Raw genomic sequence first — 16,098 nt, 5'->3', positions numbered from 1 at the left:
ACCGATGGAATCAAGGGGAAGCGCTGGGGCCTTTTATGTAGCGCAACAATAGAGGGCGCGCCTGCATAAGGAAAAACCCCGCGGGAAAGGGGCTGTGGAATGGGACGGTCCCACGGTAACTTCTGAGGATCTGCTGCGTCCCAAAAGTAAGAGACTTGAAGCTGCCACCCTAAACGACAACATTAAAAAAAAAAACCCCAAAAAACAGAATTAAAATTAGCTGACCAATCCTTGAATAATTTTGTTCGGAATTCCAGTTCGTTCCCAGGTGTTTCGGTGCTCGTGGTTTCCACGGTGCCTCTCACGTGTCTCAGTTGCTGAGAAAAATACCAAACATGGGGAGAGTGTGATTGAAATTAGAGCACTCGATAACTTTTCTCACCACAAAAGTATTGGTTGCTATTTCGACAGGCAGAACAAGAAGTGCATCCTGACCACGGTTTCATTTTGCTGCTGACTTATCTTAGGGCTAGATCCAGGTTGTGAACACTTGTTAGAGGAGTCGACCCTTGTGCTAGGCATTTGTTCTCTGTATGAGAGAGAGGCGTTTTATTAAGTGGGCAGGGTACATATTTATTGCTGTTTTATTGAGGTGGGTGAATATTCTATTCTCATTTCATAGGTCAAGAAAGCAAAGAAGAGCTTGAGAGCTTTTTTTCCCAAAGCTGAAATCCTGGCTAATGACCACTTAACTATTAGACTGGAAACCATTTATGAAGCTGAAGACAAGTTCAGGAATCTGAAGGTCAGATTTTCACTCCTTAAAAGTTTGTTATTTGGGGGGGATTGTGTGGTAAATGACACTCTATTTCTTTTTGGTGGAGTTAGTTATTTTTAACAGCACAGTCAAAGTGTGGTTTCTGTGCAGACTTCATTTCCATGGGATGCTTCTCTGCTTTTCCTTCTAACAGACCCGACAGGGGAGTGAGTTGCTGCACCGACGTTACCACAAGGAAGTCCAAAATGTAAAACAAACTCGGTGCACAGCAATGATTAACTTTTCCTCCCACAGGCTGCTTGTCTGTGCATTATAAAATATGATTTTACCTCCGCGGACCTGTTAGGAGAGAAGAGGTTCGGAGTGCAGCTTTCAAACAGGGCAGCAGGCAGATGTTTCAGTTCCCAACCTGAAGAACAGGTTCTGCAGATGGAAAGGGAACGAAACGTCTGTGCAGGATTGTTACCACCCTCCGGTCCCTTCTGCCTCCTCCCACTTTGAACTTGTTACCCTGGAGCTGAACTGTTTGAACAGGGGCTGTAAAGCCGCTTTGTGATCAGAGAGCTGAGAGCCCTCAACATGTAAAACCGGGGCGGGATTTCGCTCCCTCCCCGCAGGTCCCTCCTCCCGTTCTCGTCCCGGGGATGAAGGTCCCGATGTTCCGCGCACAGGAGCCGGGACAGCCCGTCCGCCCAGGAGAGACAGAGGTGTGTGCTCGGGGTTTGCTTGGCTACTTTCTCTTCCAGCGAGCATTTGGGTGTAGTTTTAACACTTTTTCTCACTCTTGGGCGTTAGGAACAAAGTTTCTAAGGGGCTACCGCAGGAATTGTCCAGCCTTGGGCTTGCAAGAGTTTGCTACTACTTTTGCTTTTGTCTCTCTCTCTCTCTTTTTTTTTTTTTTTTTTTTTTTTTTTTTTTTTTTTGGAAGAGAGAGAATGTTTTGGTCCTTGGAATTCTGTTAGTCCTAGGTTTTTAGACTCTGAGCTTGTAGGGATGAAGCAAACTTCATTTGTGATTCAGGTTTAGGCTTTTCTAACTGGAGAAATGCATTTTCTGGTGTGAGAAACCAGTGCATTCACTCTGAAGTGATAACCTGAGCCCTGAGCTTTCACAGGTGTGCTGAGCCAGAACGAAAAGTGACTTGGATAGGAGAGGTTGGATATAAAAGAAACTTCAGGTATTTAAATAAAATAGTGGTTAAGCAATATATGGTTCTGTGACTGAACAGCAAAGTCTTAACTTGGAAGGAAAGACATGCACAACACTTCAAAAGAGTATGCATTTCTTTTTCTCTTTTTTTTGGTCATTCTTCTGGGCTATGGAGAAACCTTTCATGGCAGGAAAGAACAGAAAATTCCGGGTTACAATTGCAGAGATATGGCAAATAGTAAGGATGGATGGATTGCCAGTGCTGCATCTGCCTCCAGTGCCTCGGGCTCCAGAGTTTAGATGTAGGTCTGAAACATACCCCGAATCCTCAGGGTGATAATTTCTACAGTCATGTTTTGTTTCATGGCAGAGGTGGGTTAACTGCTAAAAAATAACCTAGAAGTAAAGTATGATTCACTCCTGACTGTGGTTAGTCTGAGATAGGAAACTGATGCCATGTTCAGAATGTAGCTCAAAGTTAACTCGCTTCTTTATTGTTCAAAAGAATGTGGTCAAAGTTTTGTCTATTAAGAGAGCTTTTTCTGTCCTTACTGAGCGGGAAGATACTTCAGCTGGGGAGAATTGTCTTTTGCCCAGTCAGATTAGCTGTGGGGAACAGTTTAGTGCAAATGAAGGACAGGGCTTGTGAGGGCCAAGGAAATGTGAGTTATCTCATTGCAGGCCAGGCTGTGGGGGGCTCCTGCCTTCTGAGGACCTCAGTGCCAGTGTGAAGGACAGGGAGAGGTGTTCCCTGGGCTCTGAGCTCCTTGGCAGGAGCACTGCCTGGTCCAGGCTCTGCTCTGGGGCACTGAGGGCTCACTGTGTAGAGAACTGAGGGCACGACCAGGTACAGACACGTTTGACACAGCAGAGCAGTTAACAGGGGCTTCTTCACTGAACAAGCTCTCCTACCAGAACTACCTGTCACAGAGAATACATAAACCTGTACAACTGAACCATGAAACACTAGGGCCTGCTGACTCTTATCTTCAATGCCTGTGTTGGGAAGATGTGCTCCTGTAATGCATTGTATTTTGATCGTTCTCAGCTCAAAAAAATCTATCATTCTGATCATTAGTTTGTCCAGTCTTTATGTTAGTCTTGGAAAGTTATTTTTTTTTGTCCTCCCAGCTTATGTCCTCTCCTCTTATAGAGCCACAAGTCTTCCAGGGGCACAGATACATGGATTTTTTGTTAACTCGTGCCTTGTTATTGGTAAGTAAAAAAGACTTTTCAAGGGAATGTCTTGCTTGCAAATTTTGGTGAAAACCATTAAATTCATGCCCTAGAGACCACTGCAAACTTTTTAGCCATGCATTGCTCCTGGTTGCTTTTTGTTCTGGCCTTGCAAAAAAATGATGATAATGTTCTAGTTTATGGCCAAGCTCCTTCTACATTATCTGAAAAGGCTTTTGTTTTTTCTTATGTGGCCTTCACCATTTCTGTAATTTAGCTCAATTAAAAGCTACTCCACACTCACCCTAAAGTGTCTGAGAGCACCTTGGTGAATGGTGCTGCAGGAACAATAAAGCAATAAAAAATATAGAGTGTAGGGTTCTGTACTCACAATTTCAGAACACCACGATGTCAGTTTAGTTTTGAAATAAATTGTACAGAGCCCTCAGTTCCTAAATATAGTGTTTGAAGGGGCCAAATTGTTTGTGAATATCACTGGAACTTGTTCATTTGTCCAGAGCTGAGAAAATGGCTGTATAAATGAACTTGAGTGGGTAATAGGATGAGGCTGAAGAGATTTTTTGGTAAAGACAGTCTCTCAGTTACTGAGGATCAGCTGAACTGACTGCAACACAATTTTCCTGCACCCAGATCTCTCAGTTCTGCGTTGGTTATCTCCAAAATGAGCCACTTCTTCCCATGATAAGCCTAAATTAATCTGATCTTACAATTGAAATAGATTCTGGAAGAAGAAAGAATCTTCTTTCCCTTACTTCCATTGTCCTGACCTTCCCTGGGAGTTCAGCTCTGCTCCCAGGATCCCCCTGGCTCTGTGGATGGTGGCAAACCCTCCTGTCCCTCCCGGGGGTAATTCCTGACGGCAGCTGTGCAAGGAGCAGCAGGAACAGGCCAGGCCATCAGGGGCAGCTGGGGGAGAGGAAAGCCCTGTGTGACACGAGCCAAGCCCTCTGCCAGAGGGACAGCTGTCAGTGACCACCTGGGAGAACATCTCAGCCCAGGGTTTGCTGCAAGTCACTATGGAATTCTGGTCTCCAAGGACTCTAAATCCGCCGGGAATTTCCAAAGCTCTTCTTCATTGTTTAATCTGCCTGCATTCTGTGGGGGTGGAGCACTTCCCCTCAGCCCAGTGGGTGCACAGCAGAGTCATTGGACAGGTACCTGAGCAGTGCAGGCTGTGACAGATCTTTACACAAGCTTAGGCAGAGTTCTGAGTTTCCTGCCTCCCATTTTTCTGTGCCTCACTGTCTGTCAGGCACACTGAGGGGAATTCTGGGTGCAGACAGCAGGGCAAGCACGACCTGAGCGAGGTTTGCAGGTCCATCTGCATCAGAAACACAGCATGAAAGTTGACAGGTTGATTTTTGTGTACCTGGTTCTGAGCTGGCCCCACAGTTTTTATTGTTTATCACAGCCCCACTTGTTTCCAGTTAATTAGGGAATGGCTCCTGGAGACTCTTCTGACATCTTCACAGTTGTCAGGGAGCTCTGGATTGCCTCAGGAATTACAAGGGAAACCAGGTGGGAAGGTGAAGGAGCTTTCCATGTTAACATTGCTGGGAGAGACTGAGGTGCTGCAGAGCCTGAGCAGCTCCCATCCCCTCGGCTGTGTTTGCCAAAGGCCGTTATGCACAGACTTGCAACACTGCTTTTTGTGTTGAATCTGGTGTTCAGAAATGTCTCTTCCCAGCTCTCCCTGCAGGACTACTTACCATAAGGTAACTTAAAAGAAGCTCCTCCTTGCCCCTTCTCCCCTTCAATGTGACTCCCCCCTACAGCTTGTTATTCCAGATTTCCCAGTGCCCTTAGATGCTGGAATGTATTTTCTAGAAGTTTTCTCTGCCTTTGACTGAAAACATGTAATTCATGTTCTATTTAATTAAACAAGAGCAGAGCAAGGAATGGAGCCTGAGGAAACAATGGCAGCTGCAGTTGAGGTGCCTGGAAGAAGCTCTTATTGCCTGCAGAGGAGAACCTCAAAAACACAACTTTGGGATGTGTTATGATGTTGTTTAGTGGGATTGCTGCAAGAACGAAGTGAGGTGTTTTCTGGTTGGTTTGGTGCGTCAGGGATGTGACCACACTGGGTTGTAGGAGGCAGGTGGCTGTGAGGGGAGGGAGAGGGGCTCTCAGGTGGCTGGAAGTGCCAGGAAGAAGCTCATGAACTGCCTTGGCTTGGGAGTGAGCCTTGGCTAAAGGTGGGGTTTCCCAACTGTTGTACTGCCCACTTAGAGCTGCCCTCTGCCCTGGCATGTGGGCTCTGGGTGTTCTGTGTGCAGTGGGTTTGGAGCTGTGTGCCTTGGGCAGTGAGATTGCAGTCTGTGGGTTTGGATCATCTGTTAAATAACTTCATAGGCTTTTTGTCTCCTGCAGTGACCTGTCCTGCTTCTGTGGGCTTAGGCAGGTTCTGAGGGAGATGAGGTTATGGGAGTAATGTTATTTATTGACTAATGAGGTACTGAAGTCCGTGATAAGGTGGTGAGCAAAGCAGAGCTGGACTTTGGCATTTATTGGACCAGGACTTGCTACCTTGTATTTCCCATTTGTGCACGTCTCTGTTTGGCAAAATGAGAGTGGACTGAGTGGTTCCCAGACCCCTTCCTGCTAATGAAAAAGGATATTCATTAATTTAAGAAATTAGTTTGGATGTTTGGCAAAAGAAAACATTTAAAAAATGCAGCCTCCTCGTGGGGTTGCCAAGTGTGTGTTTTTTCTTGTCTGCAGTGTTGGGGTCTGGCCCTACCAGGCACCCTCAGAAAGCTGATTGTTTGCCACTGACTTGGGAAAGGGACACAAATTGCCACCTCCATTCTAAGTCCCCCAGCACAAGTTATTCCTTAATATCAAAGCAGCAATAAACTGCTGCATGGAACTAAAGCACTTTGGTTAAAGCTCATAGGCATTACTCTTAAAAGAAATTCCTGCTCCTTTAGATGAGTTTGAAGAAAAAAAAAATAATAATAAATCAGTCTTCTGGACAGTGACCAAGACTGGCAGCATAATTGACAGCAGGAACATTATCAGAATTATAGATCACTTGATTACAAGTGGCATTGGAGCCATAGTCTATCTCCTCCTCAGCATGACTCACAAATTCCCAAGTGAGCAGAGCCATTTCCAGAGTATCATTTCCCATCTGTCTCCAAACAAGGAGATCTTCCTCTCCCCATTTCTCCTCTGAGGCTGTTTGTTTTTTGTGGTCTGCAGTACAAAACCTGTATTTTCAAAGTACTTTTGACTCAAGCTATTGGGTGAGATTTAGAGCTTTGCTTAATGAGTTCCTTTGGTCTTCTAGTAGAAATTTCCAGTTCTCCCTTGCTAATATGAAATGTAAATGTTCCTCAGAAGCAAGAGGCTGTTGTGTGCTGTTTCCATTGCCACTTCAGACAGTCTGGGAGCTGGTGAGTGATAAATAATGCTGGTGAAACCGAGAGAGGTTTTGGCAATTTGGGATAAATAGAGAAGGGGATTAGAAACAAGTCCATCCCCTATATATAGAAATTGTTGCAAATGCCACGTTTGGTTTCATAAAGTCATATGGCACAGTCCCTATGAACCTGAAATCAAGAATTTGGGTTTAATAATGTCTCCTTCCTTGCATAAGGAATATTCAGTTACATCATTCAACAAAAATGCAGGGCTCTCTGGCATGTGCAGCTCCAGCTCAGGCTGCAAGGGGCGGGTGAGGAAAAGCTGACAAATGTTGAGTGTTCCTTTCAAGTGGGATGACTCTGTTCTGGGTGAAGGTGAACCCATCAGGCTGCCAGCAAGGTATTCCCAAGTCCTCTCTTCCTGACTGCCTTTTCCCCACTTTCCCCTTCCATTTTTGGCTGAGTCCTTTGCCAGAGGACTCGGTGGCATGTCAGGGTGTTCTGTGTGTGCTCTGTCCCTTGGGAAAAGGAATGTTGGCTCACCCCCTGAGGTGTGGGCTCACCCCTGTTCCATAGGACTGCACCAGACTCCTTTCATTTGGCTGCTCCCTGGCTGTGCAGTGACATGCCCGGGCGTGCAGGTGATCTGGGATGGGATTGCCCGGGAAAGGAGCCGCATTCCTCCAGGGAGCAGCGTGGCAGAGGGAACCGCAGCACAGCTTGAAAGCAAAGCCCGGCTCTCACATTTAAATGCTCTGAAGTAGTTTCTTTCCTCTCCCATTTGGTAACACTTTGATCTTTTATCCATTGATCTGCTTCCTGATCAAACTGTTCAGGTTGAAGTGCCTCAGTTTGTGTTTCATCCCTGCTATCAGGGTGTCTGCTCTGGGAGGATATCAGAGCTTGTCTGAGTGCTGGTGGATGCCACACAAAACCTCCCTGAACAAAAGCAGGTCTTGTGGGGTTAAGCTTTAATACTGCAGTGATATAAAAATGGCTAGAGGATTGTTATGGCATACACAGCTTCTTTTGTCTGTAAGTGATATGTATCCTGCCTCTAGGGCCTAAGTCCCTTTTTTCCAAGGGAATACAGAACCTCACACAATAACACTCAGGTAGGGCTCTTAGCCTGAGCAGTCGGTTTAAATCTTGTTGGTGTGGTCTGAACAGATAGAGTTGCTCTCTTTTGGCTATTTGATGTCTGCTGTCAATGAGCAGTGCTGTTCTCAGAGCCAGAGTGCTTCCCAGTGTAACAAAGATCAGATATTTTCAGAGAATGTAACTGATATTTTCCATTAGACAATCTTCACAAGAAATTTTCCAGGGAAGCCAACTGAGCTCCTTTCATTTGCTTTAATAGGAAGTCTGGCCCCTGAATCTTGTTCTGAGATACCAGTTTGTATTTTTAAGGATTAATTGTGTGCTTTTCCATTGGCACATGGGGACATTCAGTTTGCTGATTTTTTTGTAACAATACAGGTATTCTGAACAGAGAAGGAGGGGAAGAAGGGAACTCTAAGGACCTGTAATAAGGTGTAAAAGGCAGGGCTGAGTGAAGAAAGAACATCTTTTGTATGAAAACAGATGTTCAGAGATCAGCTGCCTGAAGTAGCTTCACTTTCACAGCAGAAAAAAAAGAGTAAAGAACATGAATTTGATGTAACTCAAGGCAGTAAAATATTTAATGAGCCACAGAACCATAAAGCACTGCAGCTCATCTGCTTTCACTGAAATGGTGCCAGTCCATGCCAGCAGGAACATCCGTGCCCAGTCACTCTTCCTCACCCTCATGGATATGTTCTTTGGTGTATAATGAGTCACAGTGATTGAACTTCCAGCACAGGAAATGACCCTCCAAAAAACCCCTGAAGCAAAGAGGTGAGAGAGTCTGACAAAGTAACTACCCCCCAGTTCAGCTCTCTGAGAAGGACACGGGCTGATCTTGTATTAAAGCAGTTCCATCTGCCCTGGGAGCTGTGGCTTCCTGCACTCACCTCGGGTTAGACACCCAGTGCACTCGTGCCAGAAATGGCCCTCTGTGGCCAGTGGCTATGGAATTGGGGCTGGGAGCTGCCCAGAGCAGAGGATCCCTCCCGGGCTGTGGGGCAGTGCCTGTCAGCTGTACCCAGACCTGCCCAGAGCTGCAGTGCAGCAGCTCCACAAGTGCTGTCGAGTGCACTTTTGGCTTTTGCAGTGGACACAGCTGATTTAAATTCTGAGATGCCATCTAATATCTAGTTTTGGTTCTGTTTTAAAAAAACAACTCAGCTCTGTGTGAGTAAATGTATTTTTGGTGTTGATTCAAGGATTAGTTTAAAGGAAAAAAAAACCCCACAAACATTTATTTGGGGATGTGCAAAATGAATACATGGAAATGTCTGAATTGCTTTTTTTCAGCCTAAAGCAGCATGTTTGCTCTGTATTCCTTTAACCAATTATATATGTGTCAGAGAATGCTGAAGGGGTACAATTACAGATGACAGCACATACAAGGGTATCTTTGATAATCTATTACCTCCAGTCAGTTTGTGAAATCTGCCCTAAGTTGATAATCTTGGTTTTGGTGACTCCAGAATAAACACATTCTTCACCAAATGAATGTCATCCTCTGATATGCCCAAAACTCTTTCAGAGCCACGGGGATGCCCCCCTGAGCTATTTGCCATTTAAATGTGGAAACAAATGATTTTACTGACACTGAATTCCTCCAGGACTAATATTGCTAAGCACTGCTGTGCCCTGGATGAGTTTCCATGCATTTGGCTCCACGTGTGGGTGTTACTTCACTGATTGACATGTTCCCTTTCAACAGAGGAGGTTTGGACAACACAGAGCATGGAGAAGGTGGGGCTTGGTGGAAAGATAATGGCAGGGAGGAGGTGACTTCCCAAAGAAGCTGAATGAGGGACCAAAGACAGGACGAGAGGTACAGCCTCAAACAGGCAGGTGCTCCACCAGGGATGTCTCTTACTCAGGGTTTGCTACAAATGTCTCAAATCCCCTCCTCTATTTCTGCTCACTGCAAATTAATAGTGAGCCTCATGGCCCTCTCTCTTTAAAATAATGTCAAACTGGATCTGTGCTTTCACAACACAACATGTTAGGGCAATGTTTCAGAGCTCAGCTTGTAATTACAAACTGAAGGAGACTCCCAGAGATTCAAACAGTTACCAGCACCAGGTAGGATCCCAGGTCTCTGTCTGGTGTTTTGGAGTGAGCCTTCTTTGACCTTCTTTCTCTGAGGAAGGTGCCTACTGAGAGTTTGGGAAAGCTGGGTCTCCTGTATCCAGTGGGCAGAAGATAGGTGGGAAAAGGGAAGGAGAATGCCAGGCAATGGCAGAGGATGCAGTGCAAAGACAGCAGGTAAGAGGAGAAAGGAGCTTTAGGGGTGAGAGGTGAGTGAAGAAGCCAACATCACACAGAGCCCTCAGAGCTGTCCTTTGAGAATACAGCTGAGACAGTCACTTGTTATGCAGAATGGCTGGGTCAGGTGTATGTGTATCTGTTATATATATATTTGTGTGTGTATAAAACGAGCAGTTTGGCTTCTGGAGAAGCTGCTCCTGGAAGAGCAGAGGTTTCTGTGAAAATACTGGTGGGAGGGAAAGAAGAGTTCTGTCTGCTGGGGTCAGTCCATTGCAAGTCATCCAGCTGTGTTCCTGCAGTAAATATTGTACAATAAACACTTAAAGTAAGTTTCACTATTTACAAAAATTGTCTTCTCCAGGTTAGCAACATGCAGGAGGTGCTGGGAAGGTCCATGGAATGCTGGTGACTCCTGTGCTCCTGGGAAAGGCCATCGCATCCCTCCCGTCAGGGCTGAGCTCGGTGGTTCTTCCTCCACTCTGATACCACAAAGTCTGTTCAATGCATGGAATATGTGGCAGCAGGATTGAAGCAGGACAGTCTCCTGAATGTGGAATTCCAGGGAAGGCCCTCACTGTCCCTTCCAAAGCAAGCCAGCAACATCCTGAAATTGTTGCTTTTTCTGGGATATTTTGATTCCTCGCCTGACTCTCTGCAGATATCTGCCCTGAGCTACTTTGTTTGCTGGGAGCAGGCTCTGTGGCTGTGCTGCTCTGAGAGCTGGAGATGGCTCTGCCTTCTCCAAAACCTGCAGCAGGGGATTTGACACAGAGGGAAGAATCCACGCTCCACGACAGGAACTGCTTCCGTTTCCTCTCTGCAAACAGCCTCACGGGAGGTAAGTGGAAGGCTCCTGTTCCCTCATCTGAGTTTGGTACTGAGAGGAGATTCTTTTCTTTTCCTTCAAATTGACTTTTATTGCATTGAGATTTCATCTGGGACTTCTAGTTGTCTTTAAACTGGAAGGAATTGTGCTTGTGTGTTCCTCAATCCCTTTTTTCTGTGCGGTTGGTATGGTGACTAAAGTTTGTGTAAAGTGTGTTAAAAAGACAACTACTGCCCTGCACACCAAGGATATTTTGGAATCAATCTTTCTTCTGTCCTTGCTTGTGCACTGTGAGGTTTCAGTCACATGAAGGGACCCTCATCTGTAGAATTCCTAAAATTTGAAAAAAAAAGTAAATTAGTGTAGGATGAGACTGTCAAGAGATTGCAACTTTTTTCCTTGATTCTTTCAAGTGCTTCTGGAAAATCTTTCTTGCAGTTGATGAGACTGGGATTTACAGTGCCTGGGGTTGTGGCTCTGTGCCACGAGGTCTGAACTGAGCTGAGAGAGGCAGGGCCCAAAGAATAACTATTGTTGGCTGTTGCTCTTTTTTCAGTGTTGACAGCTCGGCAGAGGAAAATGAGCTCTTCTCTTAGGAAGCTCTGGAGATTACAGATGTGATTGTGCACATCAAGTGCAGACTGGAGATGGGTAGGAGGGAGGGAATTGTGTAACTGATGTCTGTGGCAGATGAATCTGTGCTATGGGAGAGATCTGAGAGAGAAGGAGCTGTTTTTTTGCATTTAAAATAAAAAAAAAGAGGTGATTTAGCTCAATATTTAAATCAGAACTTCATTTATTCAACATAGGACTCATTTGCTGTAAATGCATTTCATTTACTGCTTACAGTCATGAAGTAGACAACACTAAAAGTTTTGGCTCACAGGAACTAACTTGGTAGTCTTGGTTAAATTTCCAGCAATTGTGAGATCAGTTTAGCTTTCTGCTGGCTTCCAGTTTGGGCTGATAAGTATATTTTTTACTAGCTGAATATATCCATGTGTATCTTTAATACAGGTGTATTAAAAATAGCCTGTCAATGGAATATAATCCATGATTAACTGTCATTACACTTCTTATCTTTCTTATATGTTCAGTAATATTATTTTTTTCCCTGGTGGAGGTAGCCATCATGTTTTATCATTGTCTGAACATGCTTCTTTCCATAAATCGATTTGCAAGAGGTTTGAAAAAGGGAAGTGCAGAAATGTGGAGGTGCAATAGGAGGATTCCATCCCTGGCACTGCAGCAGTGAGATGGTGTGTCCCAGTTGGTGCTGTATCACCCAGGCTGGCTTTCAGGGAACTCATTTTCTGTCTGTGGTTTGTTGGCTCTGTAACTGTGCATTCCATACTCCTGGACATAAAGCTCTGCCAGTGTGCAAACCTGGGACAAAGTGCAAAGAAACCAGGAATAGCTGGAGGGAGAGAAAGTCTGCATTGTGCACAGGCAGCACTTCCAGCATTCCAATGCCAGTGGGGCTGGACCTGAACAAAAGCTGGTGTGGGCTCAGGAATCCCTTTGCAGGCTGGGTCAGAGCACCCACTGGAGCTTGGCCTCACCCCCTCTTTAACTCTTTCCAGGACTGGTTTGAGTGCAGGGACAGCTCTGATTTCCCTCCTTTGCACTGGAACCAATGCTGAGCAACCTGCCCAGACTGACCTGGCCCTGCTGAGCTGCTGCTGGGGCAGCTGGGCCCTCACAAATAACAGTCCAGCCCAGCCTCCCACATGGGATGCTTTCCTTTGCTTGTTTGGGTGAGTTTACCTGCAGGAAAACTTAGGAAAGGATGGAGCTGGAGAGTAAAATCACTGCTTGGAGCAAATCCAGTGCAGTTAAATAAAAGCTTCTCAATTGATCATTTGGCCCCAGAGTTTTGTAGCTACCTGCAATCTACTTCTGTACTTACTCCTCTTAGATGGCTTGGAACTCTTGGCACTCTTGTGCAGCTTTGAGGTATTTTATCAGTTGAGACAGTTTTCAAAACTTCTTGCCTTTCTATTTTTTTTGGAGTAAAAACTTCTCTTGTCTGCGTAGGTTGTATATGGATGAGGCAGAAGATTGCTATGTAAAAAGGAAATCTGAGTGGAATGCAATTAACTTTTACATAATTTGATTATATATAATGTCATTAAACGTTATTACAGCAGCATTGGGAGAGTCCAGAATCCAGGAGGTATATGGCAAATTCGGTAATCCTCTATTTTTCAAATACGCTCTGACATGTCTAGACTCACTCTTCCCTTGTAATCTGATGAAAGAGTGCTGTGCACAGACATGCAAAATCCTGTTTGCTCAGATATGTGGTACCAGATTAGCCTGGAGAAGGGCTGGAGCTGGCCCTCAGCTGGGGCTGGAACATCTGCCTGCCCAGGAGAGCTGCTGCCCTGGCAGGGCTGGCACTGGGGGACCTGCAAAGGTCCTGCCAGCCCAAACCTGGGACAGGCTGAGCTGAGGAACAGGCACCCAGGGGATGTTACTGAACTGGCACCAGCTGTCTGGAAGTCACTTGAATTCAAGTGAGATTTCTGTGAAACTGCCCATCAGTTAAAATAAAGTGTGACCTGATACTGTGGCTCTACCAGTTCTGCTTGTAGGAGTGAGTGAGTGAAGAACAGCACCTGCTTTGGGTTTGGGTTTTGGTGGTGAGTTTGAATCCAATCTGAACGGGCTGTTTATCCCTTTGGTGTTTGAACTTTCAGTTCCCCTCGATTTGTTACAGTGGGTGCTACAAAACTGTGGCACCGAGTCCTGAAGTTTTTGCACAGTCTCCACTTAGTTGTGTTTTCCACACCTTTTCTGCTCCCTGAGTGGAGGGTAAGGCTGTAGTGGAACAAGCACTGCCAGCTGCTGTTTGTCCTCCTTTTCGCTGCAGAGGCAGAAATGCACAAGTGAGGTTTGCAGAATGCACCATTGTTCCCTTGTTGGCAATGTCAGCTTATACTAATTTATGTTAATGAGCCTACAGACTGTTGTAACAGAGATACAAGTCTAAGGATACAATCCTGGGCTGCTCAGCAGACCTACATTCTGGTTCTGATTCTGTTACTGACTTCTTATTTGGCTGCCTTTGTAACTTCACCCTTCTGTTGTCTCTTATTTTGATTATAAACGGGAACTGCACAACAGACACTTCCCAGCTGTGTTTGGGTCTTTATTACCTATTCCGAAATACAAATAATAATAATAATAATGTTCAACCTCAGCCATACAGAACTGAAATAATTATGGTAAGGTCTGCTGAGCTTTGGTGTCTTGTCTTTCAGCTGATGTGACTCATATATTCCTGTTTTCTGGCATTGAGGAATGTATATTTGTTTCCTTAATGAGATTAGTTTGAATCAAATGAGCTTTTTATGCTTTGCCATTTAGCCCAAATAGACTCAACAGGCAATGAAAATCTATAGGGCTTTCTAGGTTAATTTCTTCCTTAGTTTTGTTAGGTTGGGGGGTTTGTTGGCCTGTTTTTTTAAGTGAAATGTATTGTAATGTAGTTTTTGGAGGCTCTGTGCCAAGATGCCTGAAGGTGTTTAGTCTCCTAACTCCTAGGGGGGCACAGACATTCCCAGTGCAATCTGTTGGAGGGCAGGAGCCTGCTGCTGAATTGGGGCACTTTGTCTGCAGATCACACAGCCTTTGGCCCTGGAGAGGGATTTTGGTTTAGAGTCAGGAAGTACTGACAGCCACCTGTCTTTATCTTCGTGGAGTTTTGTTGGGATAACTGTGTGGAAGGTTGTGAATCTGTGGATCTGTCCTTCAGACACTGCTTTGGTCGTGCTCCATTGGCAGTGGGAATGTTGCAGTTGGGCCTCACCTTTCTTTGCTCTGTGCTGGTCAATCGTGAGACTGTAATAAAAAGGGGAGTGTTACCTGCATACTCAGTTTATAAGGCAGCTCTGCTGCTGTGGTAAAAGTTAACTATGAAAACGAGATAACAGGCACTGACTGGACTCTGTTGCAGAATCGGTGTTTTTTCTGGATTAGAAACCAGATCACCTGTTACCTTCTGTTTCTTCTTCCACCTCCAGCAAAATCTCCCCCCTCGAGCGTTCCCGCTGTCCCCCTCACGCATCTGTTGCTGCCTGCGCAGGCTGTGGGATCGCGCTGTGGGATCGCGCTGTGGGATCGCGCTGTGGGATCGCGCCGTGGGCAGCGGCACAAAGGCAGCCGGAGGAGCAGCCCGTGGGCACTCGCGGTCCCAGCCCGGGCTGCCGCTCGTCCCTGCGCTGTGTCTCTGTTGCCATCTGCTGGGGGAGCCTGTGCTCCGAACCGCCCCTGCCTCTGCCCCAGCCTCGGCGGGGCTGCAAAGGTCCCCCTGCCTCGGAACCCGCTCTCTGGGTGATGCTATTCCTGCCGGCACTCGCGGGGTTCTACCCAGAGGAGCAGCTCCTGTGTTCCCTCAAAACCGCTGCGAGGCAGAATAGAAGTTCTTCACAGGTGGATCTGGTATCAGGGAAGTTACATTTCTTTATGGTTTGAGTCTTTGAAAGTAGTGAAATACATAAAAGCAGTGCTCACTCAGGTGGTTGGAATAAGTACAGTATGTTTAGAGGTGGTAAACTAAGCTCTGGATCGACTGAACCAGTGCTGGAACAATTAAAAATAACGCCTTTCTAATGCTGCGAGGGGACAAATATGTTCCTTTATTCATTCAGACGGGCCCTCAGCCCGTGTGTTGTCAGAGGTGGGAGGGGAGCAATTCCAGTCTCCTCAAGGGAGTGCAGTTATCCTGGCATTATCTGTGGGCAGCTCTGGAGACACTGCCACGAGCTGTGAATGAGCCTGTCAGTCAGAGCTGCTCAGGAGATGCTGCTCTGGGAGGCACCCTAAGCACAGCTCAGTCTCTCCCTCTTTCTCACAGGTAAATTATTTGTATCTGCTGATAGTTGTGGTAAAACTAACCCCCCAAAAGTCACTGAATGCAAATACAGGTGACTCTCAGCCTGTGGGTCCTACAGCCTGCACTGTTACAGGCTGGCTTTGATTTGCACTGGCAGTTGGGCACAGAGTGTTTTAAAACCCAAACCATCCCTGGCTGTGATACTGTGAAACCTGCCTGGCTCCCAGGATTGCTCAGCTCCCCAAGCATTTCAGTGCCCTTCATCTCCCAGCACTTTTCTGTTTATCTCCACATCAGACTCTTATCTGTCAGTTCGATCCGAGGTTAAAGGCTTCATCAGGGAGAGGAATGCTTTGTTTCTCCAGAGAACAAATAACTACAGTTGTCTTCTGAAGCAAATCACAGTGGTTTTATACAGCTATCAAACTGTGAGGAGCTGCCTGATGGGTGGCTGCTGCCTTGTCCCAGGCAAACCCAGGATTCTTCACTGGCTCTAGGGTGAGGAAATGGGAATGCTCTTAACTCATGACCATGAGGTCAACCTGTGAAGAGAAGCTGTTCTATTACAGACCTTCTATGCTGAAAAAGCTCTGCACAAAACAGAAGAGCTGTGAAGAGTTTAGACAAGAGTCAG

General features: G+C 45.9%; 1 protein-coding gene across 1 annotated transcript in view; it reads left to right on the top strand.

The window, feature by feature from the left end:
* Positions 1-328: 328 nt before the first annotated feature.
* PLCH2 (phospholipase C eta 2) overlaps positions 329-16,098 on the top strand; it is a 73,436-nt gene continuing 57,666 nt past the window's right edge. Inside the window, exons 1-5 of the mRNA XM_051786580.1 lie at positions 329-745; positions 912-1,425; positions 3,021-3,082; positions 9,245-9,358; positions 10,160-10,636. Coding sequence (XP_051642540.1) covers positions 10,525-10,636 — 112 coding nt within the window. The 5' untranslated portion in view covers positions 329-745; positions 912-1,425; positions 3,021-3,082; positions 9,245-9,358; positions 10,160-10,524. The remainder of the gene's footprint in view (positions 746-911; positions 1,426-3,020; positions 3,083-9,244; positions 9,359-10,159; positions 10,637-16,098) is intronic.

This window comes from Manacus candei, unplaced genomic scaffold (genome assembly GCF_025592945.1).
Source record: "Manacus candei isolate 608988 ecotype Guabito, Panama unplaced genomic scaffold, ASM2559294v1 h1tg000022l, whole genome shotgun sequence".
Classification (NCBI taxonomy): domain Eukaryota; kingdom Metazoa; phylum Chordata; class Aves; order Passeriformes; family Pipridae; genus Manacus; species Manacus candei.
This window is presented reverse-complemented; position numbering and strand designations above follow the sequence as displayed.